General features: G+C 37.0%; 1 protein-coding gene across 9 annotated transcripts in view; it reads left to right on the forward strand.

Moving 5' to 3' along the window:
* Nucleotides 1–20,455, forward strand: part of ClC-a (chloride channel protein 2) — a 247,584-nt gene that overhangs the window by 46,851 nt on the left and 180,278 nt on the right. For all 9 annotated transcript variants that reach the window (XM_067759043.1, XM_067759042.1, XM_067759044.1 and 6 more), the window contains exons 4-7: nt 1,926–2,054; nt 11,365–11,498; nt 11,743–11,899; nt 18,492–18,702. In XM_067759043.1, the coding sequence (XP_067615144.1) occupies nt 1,926–2,054; nt 11,365–11,498; nt 11,743–11,899; nt 18,492–18,702 (631 nt within the window). The remainder of the gene's footprint in view (nt 1–1,925; nt 2,055–11,364; nt 11,499–11,742; nt 11,900–18,491; nt 18,703–20,455) is intronic.

Here is a 20,455-nt window from a genome sequence, read left to right on the forward strand (position 1 = left end):
GAGAATGAGATAGAATGAGGCGAAGATGGAGATAGATGAAGCGAAAAAGACGGAGGGAGGAGTGAATAAAAGGATTAGGAAAAAGTGAAGAGGGGAGGGCAGAGTCAGACGGATAAACTTATTGAAATGTATGCAGATAGGCCAAATTTAGGGCAAAACAACGTCTGCCGGGTCTTCTAGTGTTCTTATAAGTCTTAGGATAGCGTTGGAGGCAACATAGTATCTAGAAGTAAAATACCCAGTAAAATTGATTTCTTTTTGCTCAGCTTAAATAAATTTGCCAAAACTCCTGTTGACTGCGCTTTTAACCTATTTCGAAAAGAGAAGATAAGTTATAATAATAGCTTAATGGCTCGTTTAATATTTCAGCTAAGGGTGTCGAAATTTCTGGAACTTCAATATACCGAAATAAAGGAAAAGAAGTAAATAATTTTCATTGTTTAAAAATGTAATCCGAAGCTAACACCTTTTATCAAATCTATCAAGCTCAGCATCCCTATTGTTTGAGACCATGGAGTACTTATTCAAGAAGAAACAGTAAGTTGTCTGTCAGCCTCAAAAGTTCATATTGCCGGAAGTATTCCTTCAGACCAAATTATCCGTGTGGTACATATTTACACGGAATGCAATTTCGCTTTGAAATAAGGCGTACGTTCGTGATTTCATTGATTATGCACTAGCTCTGTTGATTTCGGAGCTTTAATCGCCGATCGGCGATTGAATACCCATGACCTTGAAGCATTGGATGACCTCTAAACTACGGCATCATGATTTCCAGCGACCTTGAAAGACGATGCAGTGCAAACTTCAAGTTCCTGAAAGAATATGCACTTCACTGCTCCAGACAAGCCCATGATAGCTTCCTGCACAACTTTAAAGCCAAGAAACTAACTATTATAAATGAGGGTAAGGAAAACTAAGACTTCCTGTATTTTCTCATGAAATTAACAAGTTTCGAATTTGTTAGATCCGCATGATAGGGGCCCGCCCAGTGGGGTAAATGTGAGGTTAATCTCTTTAAGTAAACTCAAAAATTCGTCTCGTATAATTATAACCAAGAGATCAGCGTATTATTACGAAAAGTTTTTGTTCTATGCCTTGGAGTCAATTGTACGCAATCGCAACTGAAAACAGAGGAGAGGACACCAGTTGCCAATCAGCGTTTTCACTAATTGTGACATATACACATGTCGCTTCTAACTGCCCCAATCAAAGAAAACCCAAGGGGATAGATTTTGCATGATGTGGCGAATGATCGTCATCTGCGATCCTATCGTTTGATCAAACTTGGCAGTAGTACCTAATGTTACTGGTAACCAATTCAGATTGCCCATCATGCCTTTTCTTTATCCCAAGCATCCGCTGCTAGTGCTAGCACTTAATTGATACCTTTGCCCTGAGGGGCTATTTTACTTTCACAGTCATCCATGGGTGTCTGCCTTGATGCGGTATCCCTACTCTATAAGGAACACCCACGTCCGTATGGCCGAGTTTTCGTCATGCATAGTCGGAGTAAAGCGAGTTGCTTTGGTGCCACAGACCGCTAACTCCAGCATGTGTTTAGCAATTGCCTGATTGACAAAAATAATAAGATCTTAATTTACAAAAGCTGATTCTGGCTGGATTTTGGGCCGACTGCCTTCGGAATGCGTCCAACCCACTCGAATCGAGATAAGAACGATTCGCATTAATCGATTGAGAACACTACCAGAGAATCGACTAGGAATCGGCTTTCGAAAGCGAGTGGGAATTCAGAATAGTCACCCATCTAAATGGTCTACATGGCATTTGGATCCATTTATATAAAGCTAGACTTGTAAACTTCTTTTTATCATATTTTAATTTAAATACTTAACGATAATCACTAGTAAACAAAAGAGTTTAATTCAATTAAAAAAAACAAAAAATTATTACTTTTTTTGCAGCACGCGTTTGGCTATATCGCGATCTCACATCACAGCCAATTACACAGTATTTAGCCTGGGTCTCATTACCGGTCTGTTTAATACTCTTTTCAGCCGGCTTTGTGCATCTAATTGCACCGCAAAGTATAGGTGAGTTTTTTTTAGAATGTGTTATTTATTATATTTTAATTACATGGTGTTTGTATGTTTATATTCATAACTTGGGCTACTGATGGAATTGAATCAGCTTTTAGCAAAAACACAAGATTTTCACACCTATTTTGTTTTAATTTTAATTTTTTTATATTGTGCTTTCATAGTTAGCGATAAGCTTCTGTATTGGCATTGATATTATTTATCACTAACACATAATTAATATTTACGGTGTGTCTAACGTGTGCATATGTACATATGTATGTAGTAATTTTCACGGCTTGCTTTTTTAACGTCATTGAAGTAAAGTAAATACTCGATAATGCTAACTTAGAATGATGAGCGTATATACACAGTTTTCTGATTGATGTCGTACGTTTTATTTTAACTTTTTGAGATTTTATGATATCCCAAAACAGCTGACTGGAGAGATTATGTTCTCATACATAGAGAACTTCTATCGACAAAAATGTTTGGCATTTTGGTCTTTGCGTTTTCCTAGCCAATTAAAATTTTGTATTACACCTGTTTACAAATAAATGTACGATATGTATACTATTTATATACATTTGTTAGTGTAGTAATCAGTATGTTCATTATCACTTTTTTATTATATTCTATCATCATAATTTGGCTTTAAAATCATACTTCAATAATTTGTTTAATTTTCGTACTTACTTACTTTACTTCAATGGTGTAACTAACAAAACTAACCAAATTAAAAATAAAAACGAAACTAAAAGCAGTTTACTATTTTAATTACAAAAGTAAACAGATTTGTTTAAAAAATAAATAAATTTTTATTCAATCCCAGTAGAACTTGGGAGTATTTATTGAGTAGTCCCGATGTACTCCCATGCGAGTATTCCCATTCTGCATGCATGCTATATTGTACCCTCACTGTCAAAGCTATAAATATGTTCTAGGCGGGAGAGTAATAAAAAAACTTTATTTCACTTCTCAAGAACTCTTTAATTAATAAACTAGCAGTCCCGGCAGACGCTGTTCTGCCCTAACTTTGGTCTATTTGCAAAACTATTAATAAGTTCCCTCTGCCTTTCTCTTTCTCGGCGTCTCTTTCTGACTCTACGTTTTTTCCTTCATTTCTTTTCCGCTCCATCTATCCCTATCTCTCTATCTTCATCTAACTATATCTCGTTATAAGTCGCTTTCTCCTTCCTTTTAGGTCTTCTTATTCTGCATCATCCTTATTCCCAGTTCCAGTTACAGTCCCAGCCCAGGTCCTAGTCCCATTCTGAGTCCCAGTCCCAATCTCAGTGCCAGTCCCAGTGCAGTCGGTCCCTGGTCCATTTTCCGAAAAGTGTCGTAAATACCGATCTAGGCAAAGAGCCAGCTATATACCAAATTTCAGGCAAATTAACGCATGAATAGAATTTGTTCGGATAGATCAGTTTCATGTGCACTCTACGGAAAAAAGTGTCGTAAATACTAATCTAGGTTTAGGGCTACCTATATATCAAATTTCAGGCAAATCCAACCATGAATAGAATTTGTTCGAATAGATCGGTCACTACTTCACTTCCAGGAAAGGAACTTCACAGAAACACAGTTCAGGTTGTTGTGACGCTATCCTGCAAATTTGAATAAAATCGGAGGAGTGTTATTGAGGGTTTTAACAAGGGGCGGGAGGCAAAGAGAGAGTTATACAAAAAGCTATAGGCTGAAAAAGAGAAAAAGGAAAATTAGAGATAGAAGTGGGAATCGGAGGCGGAGAGAAACAGATCGGTGAGAGGAACAAAAATAGGGAGACGGTGAGGTAGAGAAAAGAAAGTTGGAGTGGGAAATAGAGATAAAATGGAGAAAGTACTAGGGGAAGATAGGAAGGGAAGGAACGTGTAGAAGGAAAGGAGATGAAGAAAAAGGAAGAGGAATTAGAGATTAAAAGAGAGAAAATTCGAGAAAGTGAAAGGGAAAAATACGGCAGAAAGGCAAATGCCACTGCTTACTGAGAAAGAAGATACATCACAGAGAGGGAAAATATCCGGCAGGGCAAAGTCTTAATTACACTGGTCAACAAAAAAATTGAATTTGACTTCAAAGCATTAAATTTCAATTCTTTAGATCGTAATTTGACGGAAAAAAATATATGGCATGAAAAAGTTTGCTTTCCTATATAGGAAACCGCTGGAACGAAAATTTTCAAAATCTGTGGTCTTAATTTTTACTTGAAAATGAAACAATTCAAATAATTATTTTTATTAAGATTTAATATCGAAATAACTTACAAAAAAGTGGAAAAATGATTTAAAAGTGTACACCTTTTCTTTTATGTTCATAGGTACCATCCCTCAATAAACCACACCCCAAATATAGTCTCCCATCATGTTTTCATTATATTGGCTTTGATAACGTTGTTCGAAAAAGAGCCTAAAAGCTCTGCTTTACTTTTTGGTAAATTGAAATCTCTAATGAAATCATTAAAATCTTCAGTAATGATGAAATTATGTTCTGGTTGTTCTGGTGTCGGTAAAAATCCTTATCGGCATTGCTTTTATAAGAACTAAGAGATGAGCCACTCTTCTGCGACAATTTTTTCGGTGGCTCTATTACTGGTCGTGTAAGATCGTGTGGGACTGGAGCAGAAGAAGATTCAAGATCTGGGTATTCGATAGGTTTTGCATTTTTACCTCTACGTCTTTTACTCGGATTCACAATGCAAAAGTAGCAGTCTTTAACGTGGTCTTTTACTTCTCGCCAGATTCTTGGTGTTGCAAATTTCATAAGTATTTTCTCACCTCGATACCAACGTAAAATGTAGAAAGAGAAATCAATATGTATACTTTATTTAATTTACTATTTAACTAAAATTTGCTTACCTTCCAAAGATCTTTTACAATAACTACAAGCAACATGTGGAGCCCATGTCTTGTATTGATTCCAAACAGGACAGCCAAAATATGCTTCGTAGGCTTCACAGAGGATGCGAGATGTATTTAATTCATATTTTATATCTCGAACTTTAATAAACGAGCCACATATACATATAACAAAAAGCATCAGCTTCATATTTACACTTTCGCGACGACATTTTATGTTATATTAGATTTGTACAAAACACCTGATCGCTGTTTAGTTTTCACTCTAGCGCCATGAGTACTGTTACTATAACTATTACAAAAGCAAACTTTATACCGATAAAAAAAAAAAAATAAAATTAAAAAAATTTAAGCACTTCCTTTATATAAATGGGCAAGAATCAGCGAAAAATGTCTCCTTAAATAAAATCATATTCTTGCTAAACTTTGATTTTAAAATTTTGACATAGAAATAGCAAAAATATTTATGAGAAGTAAAAACATAAAAGTGGAGCGCACATTACTTGGATTGGAAAGTTGGTAGGAAAGGAGATATTATTAGTCAATCAATTCCGCTCCACCTTTATATTTTTACTTCTCATAAATATTTTTGCAATTTCTATGTTAAAATTTAAAAATCAAAGTTTAGCAAGAATATTTTTTTATTTAAGGAGACATTTTTCACTGATTTTTGTCCATTTATATAAAGGAAGTGCTTAAAATTTTTTTGTTTTATTTTTATTTTCTCCTTTGCTTATATTTCTTCGGTGTCTTAACCTATCTGTTAAATTTTACGTTTGTAGCTCAATGAGAACTTACATAAAAATCAATCCTAAAATTCCATCCGTTCCGTTTGATTTTTCTAAATATCTCTACGAAAGTTTTTGTATTGTGACATCGGCTGTCATCGACCTCTGAATTAAGCTCTAAATGTTTAGCCTCTAGCTCATCGAGAAGTTACTTAATACCCGGTTTCTAATTTCCAAATTATTATCTAATTTTTTTCGATCCGTTCGCCACCTAACGGAAGTTTTTCTCCTTTTGTTCCTTTATAACGGTGTCTTAACCTATCTCTGAGGTTTCATGTTTGTAGCTCAATGAGAAGTTACTTTAAAATCGATCTCAAAACACCAAATTTCCAAATTCTTATCTGAATATTTCGATCCGTGCGCCACCTAACGGAATTTTTTTCTTTTTTGGTAATTTTTATAGCCTTATACGTTTATGTTATGTTAATAATAATGAGCTTAAAGGCCGTGGTTAAATAAAACACAATGTTTAAAATTTCATTGGTTTTTTTAATTTGTCAATATTTCGGCTTCAGTCTGAAGCCATCTTCAGGACTGTAAGTAAACACAAATGTATAAAAAGGGGTCATTCATTTCAGATACATGGTCATTAAAATTTACGTTATGCAACTAGGTATATATATAAATGAGACACAACTTACACTTGTGGTTATTATTGATCGACTGATCATATGTTCGGAAAACAAAAGTAAAATAAACATCAAAAATGTACACAATTTTAAAGTACAGTAAGTGTAAACCAGGGATGCACCTTAATGTTAAGCTAATCGTTTATCAAAAAATTTCCACCGTTTCCGTTGAAACACTTCGAAATATTATCGATAAAGAAATTATCAAGATAAATTGTATCTCGTTTTTAACCGAAACGAAAAGCTTTCGTTAACGTTAAAAACGTTAACGAAAACGTGATACTTTATGTTTGAATTGTGCTGGCAATGCTATAGCCATGGTGAAGCCGTAAGGTGGCAACAACGAGCGCACATACACACACAAACTCTATGTAATTTGTTTGTGTAATTCGTTGGTGGTAATGTCAAAAATACTCTGAGAAATGTTCGTACTGTCAAAATTCATGAGAAAAGTTGCAATCAGCTTGGATAATGCTTTCACCTTTAATGACTCCGCCATCAATCAGCTTTGCCAGCATAGTTTGAAATTAATAATCAACATAAACGATTTGATTTCGTTTTGATATGGCAGAAAACGAAACGAAATCATTTCGTTAATTTGACGATCTTAACGTTAATAAACGAAACGAAATGACTTCGTTTCGTTTATTAACGTTGATTATCGTAACGAAATGATATCGTTTCGTTGGTTAAGCATGCCTGGTGTAAACTAAAATATGCACAAACAAATATATAGGGATACAAACAATAGAACAAATATGTCGTCATCCAACATTATGATTTGTTGATCCTAAATATGCTGCTAGCGGAATAATTTCTGTACGCTGCTTTCTGTCATGTGCGCCGTGAGACTTGCATTTTGTGTTGTTGCTTAAGCAATAAATTGCGATATGCATATGCGCATTGGTCTGTGTCACTTTTAAAATTAATTCTCTTATCATTAGGCGTGTTCATAATGTGGAGCATTTCCATGGTGAAGCGCTTATTATATTGTTTCTCTATGTCCAATATAGTAACATTCTGGAAATCGGGATAGTGGCCCGTATCCTTACAGTGGGCCGTTAAGGCCGTTTTATTTTCCGAAGCGTTGTTCCTAAGTTTAATGTTGGACTTATGGCCGGAAATCCTTGTCTTTAGTTTTAATTTTGTTGTCCCCACATATACCTTCTCGCATAAGTGAGACCCGTCACCGTTGCATGGGATTCTGTATATTACGTTGGATTTCTCATCCTTTGGAATTCTGTCCTTTGTATTACTGTAAATTTGTTTCAATGTATTGTTGTATGTGAACGCTATTTTGACCTTTTCTTTGTCATATAAATCCGATCTCTTGATCCTCTCTGCTATTCTTGGGACATAGGTTATCGCTTTGTATATTTTGCTATTTGCTTCTTCGGAATTTTTTTCTGCTTTTCTTAAATTTTCTCGGCGTATTATCCTATCTGCGATGTTTTACAGTTGTAGCTCAATGAGAACTTACATAATAATCAATGCAAAAATTTCCTCCGTTTCGAACGATTTTACTAAATATCTCATCGGCTGTCATCGACCCTTGAATTAAGTTTGAAATTTCAAGTCTCTAGCTCATCGGGAAGTTACTTAAAAGCCGTGCGCCACCTAACGGATATATTTTTTTCCTTTTGTTGCATTGTCACCGTGTTCTAACCTATGTGTAAAGTTTCACGATTGTAGCTTAATGAGAAGTTACTTAAAAATCGATTACAAGATTTGTATGAAAAGCGGACAAACATTCAACCGACCTAATATAAATGAGTAAAAAGGTATTTTCTTTTTGTTTTTGTTTATAATAAAACTGTAAATCATGGAATAGACTTTAGGATAAAGAACAAAATTTTTTATGTAGAGTCGTGTTATCTATCTATATCTTATATGTAAAGATGAATGCGATTTTAAAGTCAACAATCTAGTCAGCTTTGCTTTTTTTTGGGAAGATATAACCTGATTATGCGACTGGATGAAGACGTTCTGCCCCAGAAGGTATTCTTTTCGATAACCGCGTTTTGGCAGGGTCCAGTGGTTTGAAATTTAAGATGCAGTATAGCTTAGCCAGTTTAGGCTTTATCGTAGGTGGTTTGTTAGTTTACACATCTAACCATGCGTGGTACCACGCCTACCACACCCAAGATCCAGCTTTTTGCGATGGATACAAATGGACAGAAATATCGATTGAATTTACGCGTTATTCAATTGATTTTACCAGTTTTTTTCTTTCAGTGTATGTTCAAATTGTGCATGTTTATTTAATTTATATTTTACGATCTCTTTCCAAGTTAACGATATAAATGTTTAATCAAGTTTTAGTATTTAATAAATTAATCAATCGCAAATTTCCTTTTTTTATTTATCCTAAAATTCACACGTATTTAAAATGTACGTAATTCACGGCACTTTGCGATGGCATTACGCCAGACAGTTGGCAATCCGATGCAATAAAAATATATACATAAATAAGTAATTGTAAATATATTTATCACAACCACAATTTGCACATCCATTTGGCCCACTTATGGAATGTGGCGATAGCCATATTCATATACAACAACAAATTATTCAAAATTTGCTTACTCGAGACAAGTTTAATGAAATCATTTGCATGCTTTTGTTACTTTCTTAAAGTAAATATACAAATACTAAATTAATATACCCTGCAGTTAATACAGTTGGCTGGAAATTCGTAATAATGAGTAGTATGGATGCTAGTAAGGTTCAGTCCGCCCCTTCGATACACCGATGTTGGCATCTCGGAGAGCATCATAAATATTCCGGGCATCCATCGATCTTCTCTCTATACCGCCCATGGTCAGCACAGTACGATGAAGCTCATTTACTTACTTAATTGGCGCTTTACCGATTAAACGGGTATAGCCGTCCAAAAAGTCGCTTCTCCGCTCGGTTAACTGGCGCCAATTGTTCACACCGAGGGAATTTAAATAATTTTCCACCTGGTTCTTCCAGTGGAGTGGGGCCGCCCTTTTTCACTGCTTCGATAGGCTGGTTTGAGATTGCAGCCCCTAAGTTTTAGACCTCTAGCTCATGACATAAGTACTGCCAGATTTTGAGCTGAATTCGAAACGCCTTGCAGGCAGATGTTTCTAGGGGAATTGATATTTATGCATAATTTGTAAGACTAGATGATAAGTTTGAGGAAATCATGTGGCAGGACTGTTGAAAAAAGAGTTGGAATCGATCCGACACTAGCGGCGATAAATGCAAATGAGAAGTTATAAGAATATGTTTTCATTTTTATGACAGGAGCTATTTGGACTACAGGCTACCTGATTATTTTTTGTTCTTCGTTTTTCAAACGAAATTTGCTACAATGAAAAAATCTATCATTGGGTATAGACAGTGTTTCATGAACCAAGCGGTGTTTCATGTACTCACTCATTTGGGTAACTTATCACTTCTCGTACCGTATCACATCTTATCGCATCACATCAATTATTTCGTGCGATATGACATCATCTCTCTCATCATATCACAAGGTTTTTATGGTTGCTCAAACCCGAGGGTCACAATATCCACCTCGTGATACGCGCTTTAGTGGAAATTCAGAGGAAAACCAAGAAGTTTTGAGTAAAAAAATAATATTTAGTTGTTTTTAAAGTAATTTTAGTGATAATTAACTATGCATTGAAAAAACTTTGAAAGCGAATAAACATGAATAAAAACTTAAAATAAATAAAAATACCTACTGCTGACTAACGAAGTAATGAGCGAAAAAAGGTTGTTGTTGTTGTGTATTAACGATAAAGACACTCCCCGAAGCATTTGGGGAGTGTTATCGATATTGATGGTCCTTTGCCGTATATAGATCCGGTACGTTCCGGTAACAAATCACCTTTGAGGTACTAGCCCGACCATCTCGGGAACGATTTGACCTTATTAAAACTTCTAGGCCATACCGCCCTCCCCACCCCATAGTTACATGAGGAGCTTGGGGTTGGCTGTTAATGAAACAGGATTCGCCACGGGTAGGTGAGGTTGATAATTGAGTTGGAGAAGCTATATATTGCGTTGGCAACCTCTTGAGAGGGTTGCGCTACACACTCCCTTGAATCAATTTGGTATTTTAGTCGCCTCTTACGACAGGCATACCTACCGCGGGTATATTCTAATCCCCCTAACCCGCTGGTTCAACGAAAAAAGGTGGTAAAATCAAACGAATTACGTATCAATTCAACGCAGTTGATCCTGAATTGACCAACAGGCAAATCAACAAAAAAATAACATTCATCATAGTGAGCTATAGCTCTGTTAGCTTAACGATTATTACTGTCGCCCCAAGTGTAGTAAAGGCTGTTGATGTGACAGATACTTCAGTTCAGTGGCACCTTTGCACAATATTGACAGTTCTTCGCTGTTGAAATGCCAATGAAATCAGTTCTTTTAACAGAAAAATTAGGTAGATTGGTTGAGAATCTGTCACATTTATAGAATATGTTAACTTAAGATCAACAATTACTCTTCTGTTGATATAACTAAACAAATTTGTTATATTGACGAAAAACTTTATTTAATTAACCATGAAATCTATTTTACCGAAGGTCTGTTAATTCAAAAATGACAAACCCGACTTGTTGATTTTACTAGAGTCATTACTTTCGGTTAAAGGTTTTAAGATTTTGAAAATTTTTTAAGTGTTGTTAAAAATACGAAAATACAAGCTTTTAACAAAAATATTACCTAATTCTGTGACTGCTGTATTACGTGGATATAAAGGCATTAGATCTACGTTTTATATTCCATAGACATGACTACTGCTTTTTAACGAAGTTGCCTTAATTGAACGACACTTGGCTTGCATTTAAAAAAATATGCTTCAATGTTTATACTCTTATAATTTTTTTACGCATTTAATAAAAGAAAAATACATTTTTGAAACCTTTCCAACAAAACACAAAATCTCATCCGAAAATTACTAACCGACTAACTTTTAGCAAAGTTCTAATCTCAGCGTATAAAGTTAAAAATATCTAAATCTTTTTCACGATTATATGTTGATATGCCTCTATGTGATCTATAATTTTAGGTTCGGGTATACCTGAAATGAAAACAATTCTACGTGGCGTTGCGCTAAAAGAGTATCTCACATTTAAGACATTAGTGGCCAAGGTTGTTGGTTTAACGGCAACTTTGGGCAGTGGTATGCCATTAGGAAAGGAAGTAAGTATCAAAATTGTCGCAACTACAAAGATAATAAATACAAAATAGTGTTTATAAGAAATGTCAACTTTGTTAAGTTGGCAGCTAATAACACTCGTTCATATGACATATAACTTTACAAACATAATCATAATTTAAAAACTTATATTTGAATTTCTACTTTTTTGCCTTTCATTTACGTTTTTGGTATCGCTCGTTTTGTGTTTGTTCATTGTATCGTGACCGCTTCGTGAATCGCTTATAGGGTCCTTTCTGTCATATAGCAAGTATTGTAGCACAATTATTAAGTAAACTCGTCACATCATTCCAAGGCATCTATGAGAATGAATCTCGCAATTCAGAAATGTTAGCCGCTGCGTGTGCAGTTGGTGTGGGTTCGTGTTTCGCGGCTCCAGTTGGTGGTAAGTAAACTATAAAACTATAAATGTATATAAAAGATGCGTAAAAGATACTGAGCTGAAGTGTTTATATGGAAAATGCACCTTATATGTGAAAATTATCGTTCGAAAATATACTACTAGAGATCTAAAGCTGTCGAAAAAAATTTTAGATATTTATGACTTCGAATGAAATGATACAGAAAACGTTTCACTTATGAACATTTAAGATTTCACCTATAAAAGGTATTACATCACGTCATGGTCAGGAGGCGATTTTCCAACATATCTTCACGCAATACCACTTCTAGTTGTAGACTACTGCACTTAAAAATCTGAAGTCCTGTGGGTTCGGTTACAGGAGCAAACCTGCAAAATAGGATATATTACAAATTACTGTGGGGAGTAAATTTTAGATTTTGATTTCTTTCTTTTCAATTTTTCCATAAAGGCAGACTCATCACATCAATCCCATCGTACTAATTCCCGTAACTTTCCCAGTCGCGTTTTGCAACTGAAATTGATATCACGTCAATCATAACATCCCAGTAAAATTTTATTTAGAGACAAATCGGCTCCGCCGTTAAGTCATCTTCAGTGTAATTATTCGTACCACCCGTCAGAAATTGAACAAAACAAAATGAATCCCAGAATACATTATCTGGGGTCTAATCGGCTCCTATATCTTCCTGCGTTCCATCCAATCTTATCGCGTCAAGTGACAAAACACACCACATCAATCTGATCATAGCACATCCACTATAGCATGTCAAATCACAAATAGTCACATCACACCAATTCTATCGTGTCAGATCAAACAGTCATTTCCGGCAAGTCATATCGTATCAGAACCGATCACATGACGCCAAGTTATATCCCATCGCTGATTGCACTACCTCCCCTGGTATCGCGTCAAATGACAAAAATCGATTCCGCACCTCTCCGACCACGTCCCATCCTTATCCCATCAATCACATCGAGCAAAATCTCGTCACTTAAGGCATCACAGCTTATGAGTTCCTGCATTATATCCCATCATATCCCGTCAAAATCCAATAAACCATGTAACATCACTAATATAATGCCAAACCTCACCACTTCCCGTCTCATATCTCATATATCGCATCAAATCAGAAAACCCTACATCACATCAAGCTTATCGTGCCAGCTCCCTCCACTTCTCGCATCTCATCAAATAATAAAAATGCATCACACCAAATATATCGAACCAGGTTTTATTATCAGGCATCACGATTCATTACTTCGTGTTCAATAACTGAAAATCACATTACCGCGTCACATCCCATTACATCGCCTTACAACCTCACATCACATCAGTCCCATCGTGACGGATCCCACCACTTCTCCAGCATCGCTCATAATAAACAATCATATCACGACAGTCATAAGGTGTCAGATTTTTTTTTTTTCATTTTACTTCGGATATTACTCGAACGGATACGAGCTGTCGTCGTCAGCAGAAAAAAAAACTTGAATATTTTACTGTGCTTTGAAGTATTTCATGATCAACTATTTTTAAGTAAACAGTTTTTTCACAGCCGAAATACTGGTTTTGAATTACTTGCTGAAAATAAGTAAACGTAAATTTTGTTTACTATTTCAGCAGAACTATTTGATTTTCAAAGGGACATACAAATTTACATACAAATTGTACGATGTATTGATCGTAATAGCCTTCATCTACGAGTAGGTATTTCTTGTTTTTATGTTGCTTTAACACCCGACACACATATATACGCATGCTTCTTCTAAAAAAAAGACAAATACGTACGTACAGAATCTGCACCTCCACCGGTAGCTTGGTATATGTACTGGAGTCATTCGGGGCTTTTTCCGGGACCAAACCATGGCGCTCAATTTCTCGCGGATCGTTCAAAATTTGTCATCCAATGAGTAGCTCCTTGTGGAGAGACTGTCCTTCATTCGGTCCTAGAGCCTAGCACTGCCGCGTCTACCGAAGAAATACATATTTATAAAACGGGCACATATATGTCACATGCAAAACATGATGTTTTAGGCTAACCCCTAATATTTGTTGTCGACGCGATTTCTTTAAAACATGTATGGCTCCTTTCTGTTCACAAGCAAGAGCGATTCACGCCACGTTTAAGCGCACCTCCGTTCCTTCCTCATCTACTAGCACCAAAGCTGGTCTGATAGCCAGACAAAATTCTCGTTTATTGTAGCGCTAAAAGGCGCCTAAAGCTAAGAGATACAATCTCACAAGCTCGAAATGCCCGACCACCAACATTCATGTGAGACAAGATCATAAGATTACTCACACCGTGTGCACCGTATGTCAACGATAAAGACACTCTCCGAAGGCTTTGGGGAGTGCTATCGATGTTAATGGTCCTTTGCCGGATATAGATCCGGTACGTTCCGGTAACAAAGCACCATTAAGGTACTAGCCCGACCGTCTCGGGAACGATTAATATGACCACATTTGTAGTGTACTCACGACTATTCTAACGCACAACTAACTTTATTTCAGGGTATTCAGCTAAGTATATATAATTTGCAATATGAAGATCAAATGTAGAAGAGTGTATAATAAATCTCTGTTGCATATACAGATGTACATGTGTACATACATATGTATACCGAACAACATTAAACCTTCTAGGCAATTCTGCCCTCCCCACCCCCTGGTTCCATGAGGAACTTGGGGTAGCCCGAGCCTCGCCTGTTAAATATGTGTATGATACACTCATATTTGTAACAGGATTACCCTCGCGTAGGTGAGGTTGACAATTGCGTTGCGGATGTTTTGAATCTATAAAGCTTTGCTTATCAACCCCTTGAATCCCACTTCAGCGCAATGCTACCGAGCTACGTAGGTTACAAGAGATTAAGCGAATAACCGTAGAAACACCTTAATACCTTAGAGAATAACTATTTCAAAACCATAAGCTGGTTAAGTGGATATCATTGCGTAACTCACTGGTGAAAATAGTTAATCCTTAGGTGGCCGCTGCACTTATTTACGCTAAAACTGCATGGGTCCCTGGATAAATTTTTTTAAATGAAGGCCAAAATTTTTAGACGTTTGTGTTCGAAACATTTATTTCAATGGTATTAGTTAAACTAAAACAATATTTAACAAGTAAAGGTGTCTAAAATCGGGTGTAACCGAACATTATATAGTCAGCGTGAGCTTCAATTGTACATTTCATTTCAGATAAATTACTTTTCTACATAACACGTGGCACCGCCCGTTTAAAAAAAATTTCTCCACATTCCCTCTTACAATAAAACTTGATAAGTGAAATATCATTGATTCAAAACTATTTTTTGCTAAGTTATAGCTTATTATTCTATCCTGCGACCCTTTTAAGATTGTTTTATATCTAAGTTGTCGTGGTCTTTAACCGATCCCGCCAGAAAAAAATAAAAGGAGCACGACGCAAATTGCTTCTCTTCTTCTCGGCCTAAAATCTCCTCGGAGGTTATCGGAGGGCTTGCAAATACTCAGAGTGTATTTCCGCTATGAAAAGCTTTTCAGCGAAAGTGCATCTTCCTCGCAGATGCCGTGCGGAATAGGTTTAAACAACGCAGATTGAAAGAGAAGCTCAGCCTAAATCTCCTCGAAGGTATATCGTGCCTTATGTTAGGTTAGGTTGAACTGGCCGGTCCATGACAACCTCACATAGACTGATTGAGTACGTAGTGTTACCAGAATTTTGTTTTAACGACCAAACTGAAAAACCCTATCAAAAACCAGGACCTATGTTATAAAATAACTCCGTCCTCTTGGCAAACACTAGAAGCTTCCTAGGACTTAAGCCACTTGCTCCTTCTAGATCTGACAGCTGTATCACTCCTAATAGCTGGAGTCCTAGCCTGGCAAGTGCAGGGCACGAGCACAGAACGTGCTCGATTTTTTCCTCCTCCAACCCGCACTTCCTACATATGCTATTACTGACAAAGCCTTATGTTGATTTTTGTAATTTTTTTAAGGGACATTGTGTCATGGTCGTCAGAATAAGTGCAATAGTATACATGGCCCAATAAGCCGTTGCCACGCCAGTTTTTCAAATTTGTAAAATACGTAATTTAATTCATCATTACGAGGATGTTCCCCTTAATTTTTAAGATTGCAGCTCTTCGTTACAGAGATATCTTATATGTATATGTTTGTTTTTTTTTTTTATAAAGAAAGTGGACGTAGTTGTCTGCTGATTGTATTTTTTTTGAGCACTTCCTCCTTGAATAGGAATATCTGAAGATATTGCTCCCGACTTGAAGGCAATAGCTCAATTAGGTATTTTAATATCGAAAAGTCAATTTACAGGATTTATCTGATATACATATAAAAACTCTGCGTGGCTATATACCGATTACGGCCACTTCTTGTAGGAACCTTACTCGTGTTCAAAAGTAGCGGCATGACAAATTTTTAATTACAAAAATTAGCAACAAACGAGAATTTTGTCTGGCTATCAGACCAGCTTTGGTGCTAGTAGATGAGGAAGGAATGGAGGTGCGCTTAAACGCGGCGTGAATCGCTCTTGGTTGTGAACAGAAAGGAGCCATACATGTTTTAAAGAAATCGCGTCGACAACAAATATTAGGGGTTAGCCTAAAACATCATGTTTTGCATGTGCCATATATGTGCCCGTTTTATAAATATGTATTTCTTCGGTAGACGCGGCAGTGCTAGGCTCTAGGACCGAATGAAGGACAGTCTCTCCACAAGGAGCTACTCATTGGATGACAAATTTTGAACGATCCGCGAGAAATTGAGCCATGCTACATTGAAATGCCATGGTTTGGTCCCGGAAAAAGCCCCGAATGACTCCAGTACATATACCAAGCTACGGGTGGAGGTGCAGATTTTGTACGTACGTATTAGTAGAAGCATGCGTATATATGTGTGTCGGGTGTTAAAGCAACATAAAAACAAGAAATACCTACTCGTAGATGAAGGATATTACGATCAATACATCGTACAATTTGTATGTAAATTTGTATGTCCCTTTGAAAATCAAATAGTTCTGCTGAAATAGTAATAAAATTTACTTTTACTTATTTTCAGCAAGTAATTCAAAACCAGAATTTCGGCTGTGAAGAAACTGAAAAATGTTTACTTAAAAATAGTTGATCATGAATTACTTCAAAGCACAGTAAAATATTCAAGTTTTTTTTCTGCTGACGACGACAGCTCGTATCCATTCAAGTAATATCTGAAGTAAAATGAAAAAAAAAAAAAATTTTGTTTGCTTTGCTTTTTTCTGCTGCTGAAATATTTTTCAAATTTAAATTCAAGCAATTTTGTAATACTGAAAATTAGTTCAGCATTTTCAAACCCTGGTTATATTTCACTTCATCTCGCATAACGCCACATCAAATCTTAACTTACCGCATCACATCTTATCATGTCACGTCCAATCATTATGATGTGCTCATTAAATCATGTTGCTTGGACCGAGCGTACAGGATGCATGTAATGGCAAAGGAGCCAATGCCTAGAGCTTCCCAAACCTTTCAAAGAATGTCTTGGGGGTTTCTATCACAACGAAAACTACCGATTATGCCATAACCATCGTTTTTGGCACATTACACCACATCAAATCTCATCACATAACACCCCATCATCGAAAATTATTACATTCCCTGCAAAAATCGCGAGTACTCCATGCATGCATGTATTGAGTACTCGCTATGGACCAACCGAGTGCTCCAAAATTAACCACAATTCATATAAAAAATATGGTCCAATTAACATTGCGATGTCCTAGGACTGGAGCATATACTCCAGCTCCGCATTACATCAGAGTAATCCATGGAGTACCCACAGTCCAATAAACATCGTGTAGTGATTACAATCGTTAAAAACGAGCAATGATCGGCTTACAATATGTTCGTGGAGACACATGAGTTGGTCCATTGCTGCATTACAGTGGAGTATAATTGTAAGTACTCCAGTATGACACAAGTGGACCACATGATCCAACGATTTTTGCAGGTTTGCATTAAATCACTATAAAAGTTCACATCATCGCAGCACAGCATAAATGTAAGAATACATCAAACTAGTTCATATCACAATTACAAAGTCAGCGCAAATGAAGGAGTACACCGAATTTCTTCATATCACAACTATCGTACACGTCAAGTTAGAACACTTGGCATTACAACGCCGCAAATCAGATCTTAATACGTCAAATGCCATCAGATCAATTCACAACACATCAGTTGACCTCACCTCGCTTCGCATGACATTAAATCACAATCATATCACATCTTTATAACATAACATCACATCACAATAAATTAAACAACATAAACGCACATTACACCTCCAGGTACATAGTAAAAATGATTTATGTATCTCGACTCAAATCGCAATAGCTCTTAAGTGGGAAATTGGTGCCACTACTCATTAGTGAATCATGAATTGTTTGAGTGAAATTGCTTTACGATACGTAATCGTATAACACGATACGGGCCCTGGTTCTGGAGTGACGTTACAAAAATTCAAGCGGATTTGTCTTTCTTGTTTTTCGAACGATAAGTTTCCTAACTTTCCAGGCCGATGAAGAAAAATAGCTTTTCATAAAAATTGCATGTGTGTCCTTTCTTCATACTTTAGGAGTTCTGTTTAGTATAGAAGTAACTACCACATATTTTGCTGTTCGTAATTATTGGCGCGGTTTCTTCGCGGCAGTTTGTGGAGCAACGGTATTTCGACTGTTGGCCGTTTGGTTTCACAATGCAGATACGGTACGTGCGATATTTCTCACAAATTTCACAACCGAATTTCCTTTCGATCCGCAAGAGTTGTTCGTGTTTGCGCTCATGGGGTGAGTATTGAATTATTCTCGGGCTTTCGTTCATTCTACCTATAACTAAAACTAGGTCTTATGGCGTAATTTTGATGGCAGGAAAAGAGCATTGAATTGAGTCCTGACATAAGGTTAGGAAATGAGCATTTCGGGTTCTTGTAGAATGATCCATCGAGTGGGTCACTGTGCTTTCCTGCCTTAAATTCAATGCTTTTATGCGACGTTATGAGTCAACTACTTCAAAACGTTGGATATTGTAGGCAAAGCGGCCACGGTCAAGGCGTTTATTAGGCTTCTTGGTATAGGCCATAGATTTGCAGACTATTTGCATGTTGCTACAAGCTACGACTTTATCTCGGGAAAGACAGTTTATTGCGCACCAATAAGTGCTTCTTTATTAGCTTCAACAGCTCCAAACCCTCGAGTGATGTAAATGGTGATGATCTGTTGTTGTTGTTGTAGCGATAAGGACACTCTCCGCAGATTTTGGGGAGTGTTATCGATGTGTTTTGCCGGATGCAGGTACGGTACGTCCCGGTAACAAGAACTATTAAGCCCGACCATCTCGAGAACGATTTGGTAGGACCACGAAACCTTCTAGGCCATCCTGCCCTCCCACCTCCTACATCTATAAGGAACTTGGGGTCACCAGAGCCTCGGCTGTTAAAGGTACAGGATTTACCACGGGTTGGTGACGTTGGCAATTGGGTTAGAGAAGCTATAAATTGCGCTGGCAACCCTTTGAAAGGGTTGTGCTACACAATCCTCATCTCGGGTTGTGGGCTGCTGAGATAATGAATCAAAAGTAGATGCGAAGGCTAGGTGTTCTTCAGATGTTGGAGCGATTCAGATCGAATGCAATAAATTCAGAGAAAAATGCTGCCCTGTTTGGCTGGGGCGGCTTATAAGTATAAATTTACAAGCGCCCCAGCCAAACAGTGTTAATTTTTGGAGGAACCTTCATTCTAGTGTGAATAGAACAGTCTTAGAGTAGGTTCGTCAGCGTTTTCTCTTTGCCAATTTTGCAGATGCGACACATTGCGATCGAATATCATCCGAGCTGCTTGCATCCCAAATAACCAGCGCCCGGTGAGTCCACCAAATCATTCGAATATATTCCTTGGAGGAAGATCATACGCCGTTGTAAAATGGCTATAGGCTTAAAATCGAGGAATCAAAAAGATACCAAGACCTCAATGCTTGCTAATCCGTCTTACCCTTTCCCTTTACATTGCCAGTTTCAAGCCCTACTCTCCACATGGAATAAGAAGACTCGATCCTATCCTTGCTGACCCTATAGCCCGAAAAGCTGCTTGGCTATGCTAGGAGACCCTGTTACCAGTACTATTTGTAACTAATGATTCTTTACAAGCATCCTGGAGAACGAAAATCTCGTATTGCAAAATGCCCGCTTAGTTCTGAAGAGGCATAGATATGGACCTCTCGTGCGAGTGTTGCAAACTGAGGTAAAGAGCTCCCTATCGTTTGCAAGCATTCCTTGATGAAGAGATCATTGTTAAACTGTATGCTTCTACAAGGAATAATCTACAGCCTATTTGATCCCACCACAGGCAGATCCTTCCGCAGTCGGGCTAGTACCCGAACCAGAAAACGGTCCACGTCCCTACCACTTCCCTAAACCTTTGAAAGTATTCCAAGATAGCTAAAGACATTTGATTCAGATTAAAGGTCTAGGCGACTAGTTTAGGTTCTATTGCTTCTTTAGAACTAAAAGCTGAAGTAAAACCATCTGAAAAATCTAAAGGTCTAG

The sequence above is a fragment of the Eurosta solidaginis genome, chromosome 1 (genome assembly GCF_040869045.1).
Source record: "Eurosta solidaginis isolate ZX-2024a chromosome 1, ASM4086904v1, whole genome shotgun sequence".
NCBI classification, from domain to species: domain Eukaryota; kingdom Metazoa; phylum Arthropoda; class Insecta; order Diptera; family Tephritidae; genus Eurosta; species Eurosta solidaginis.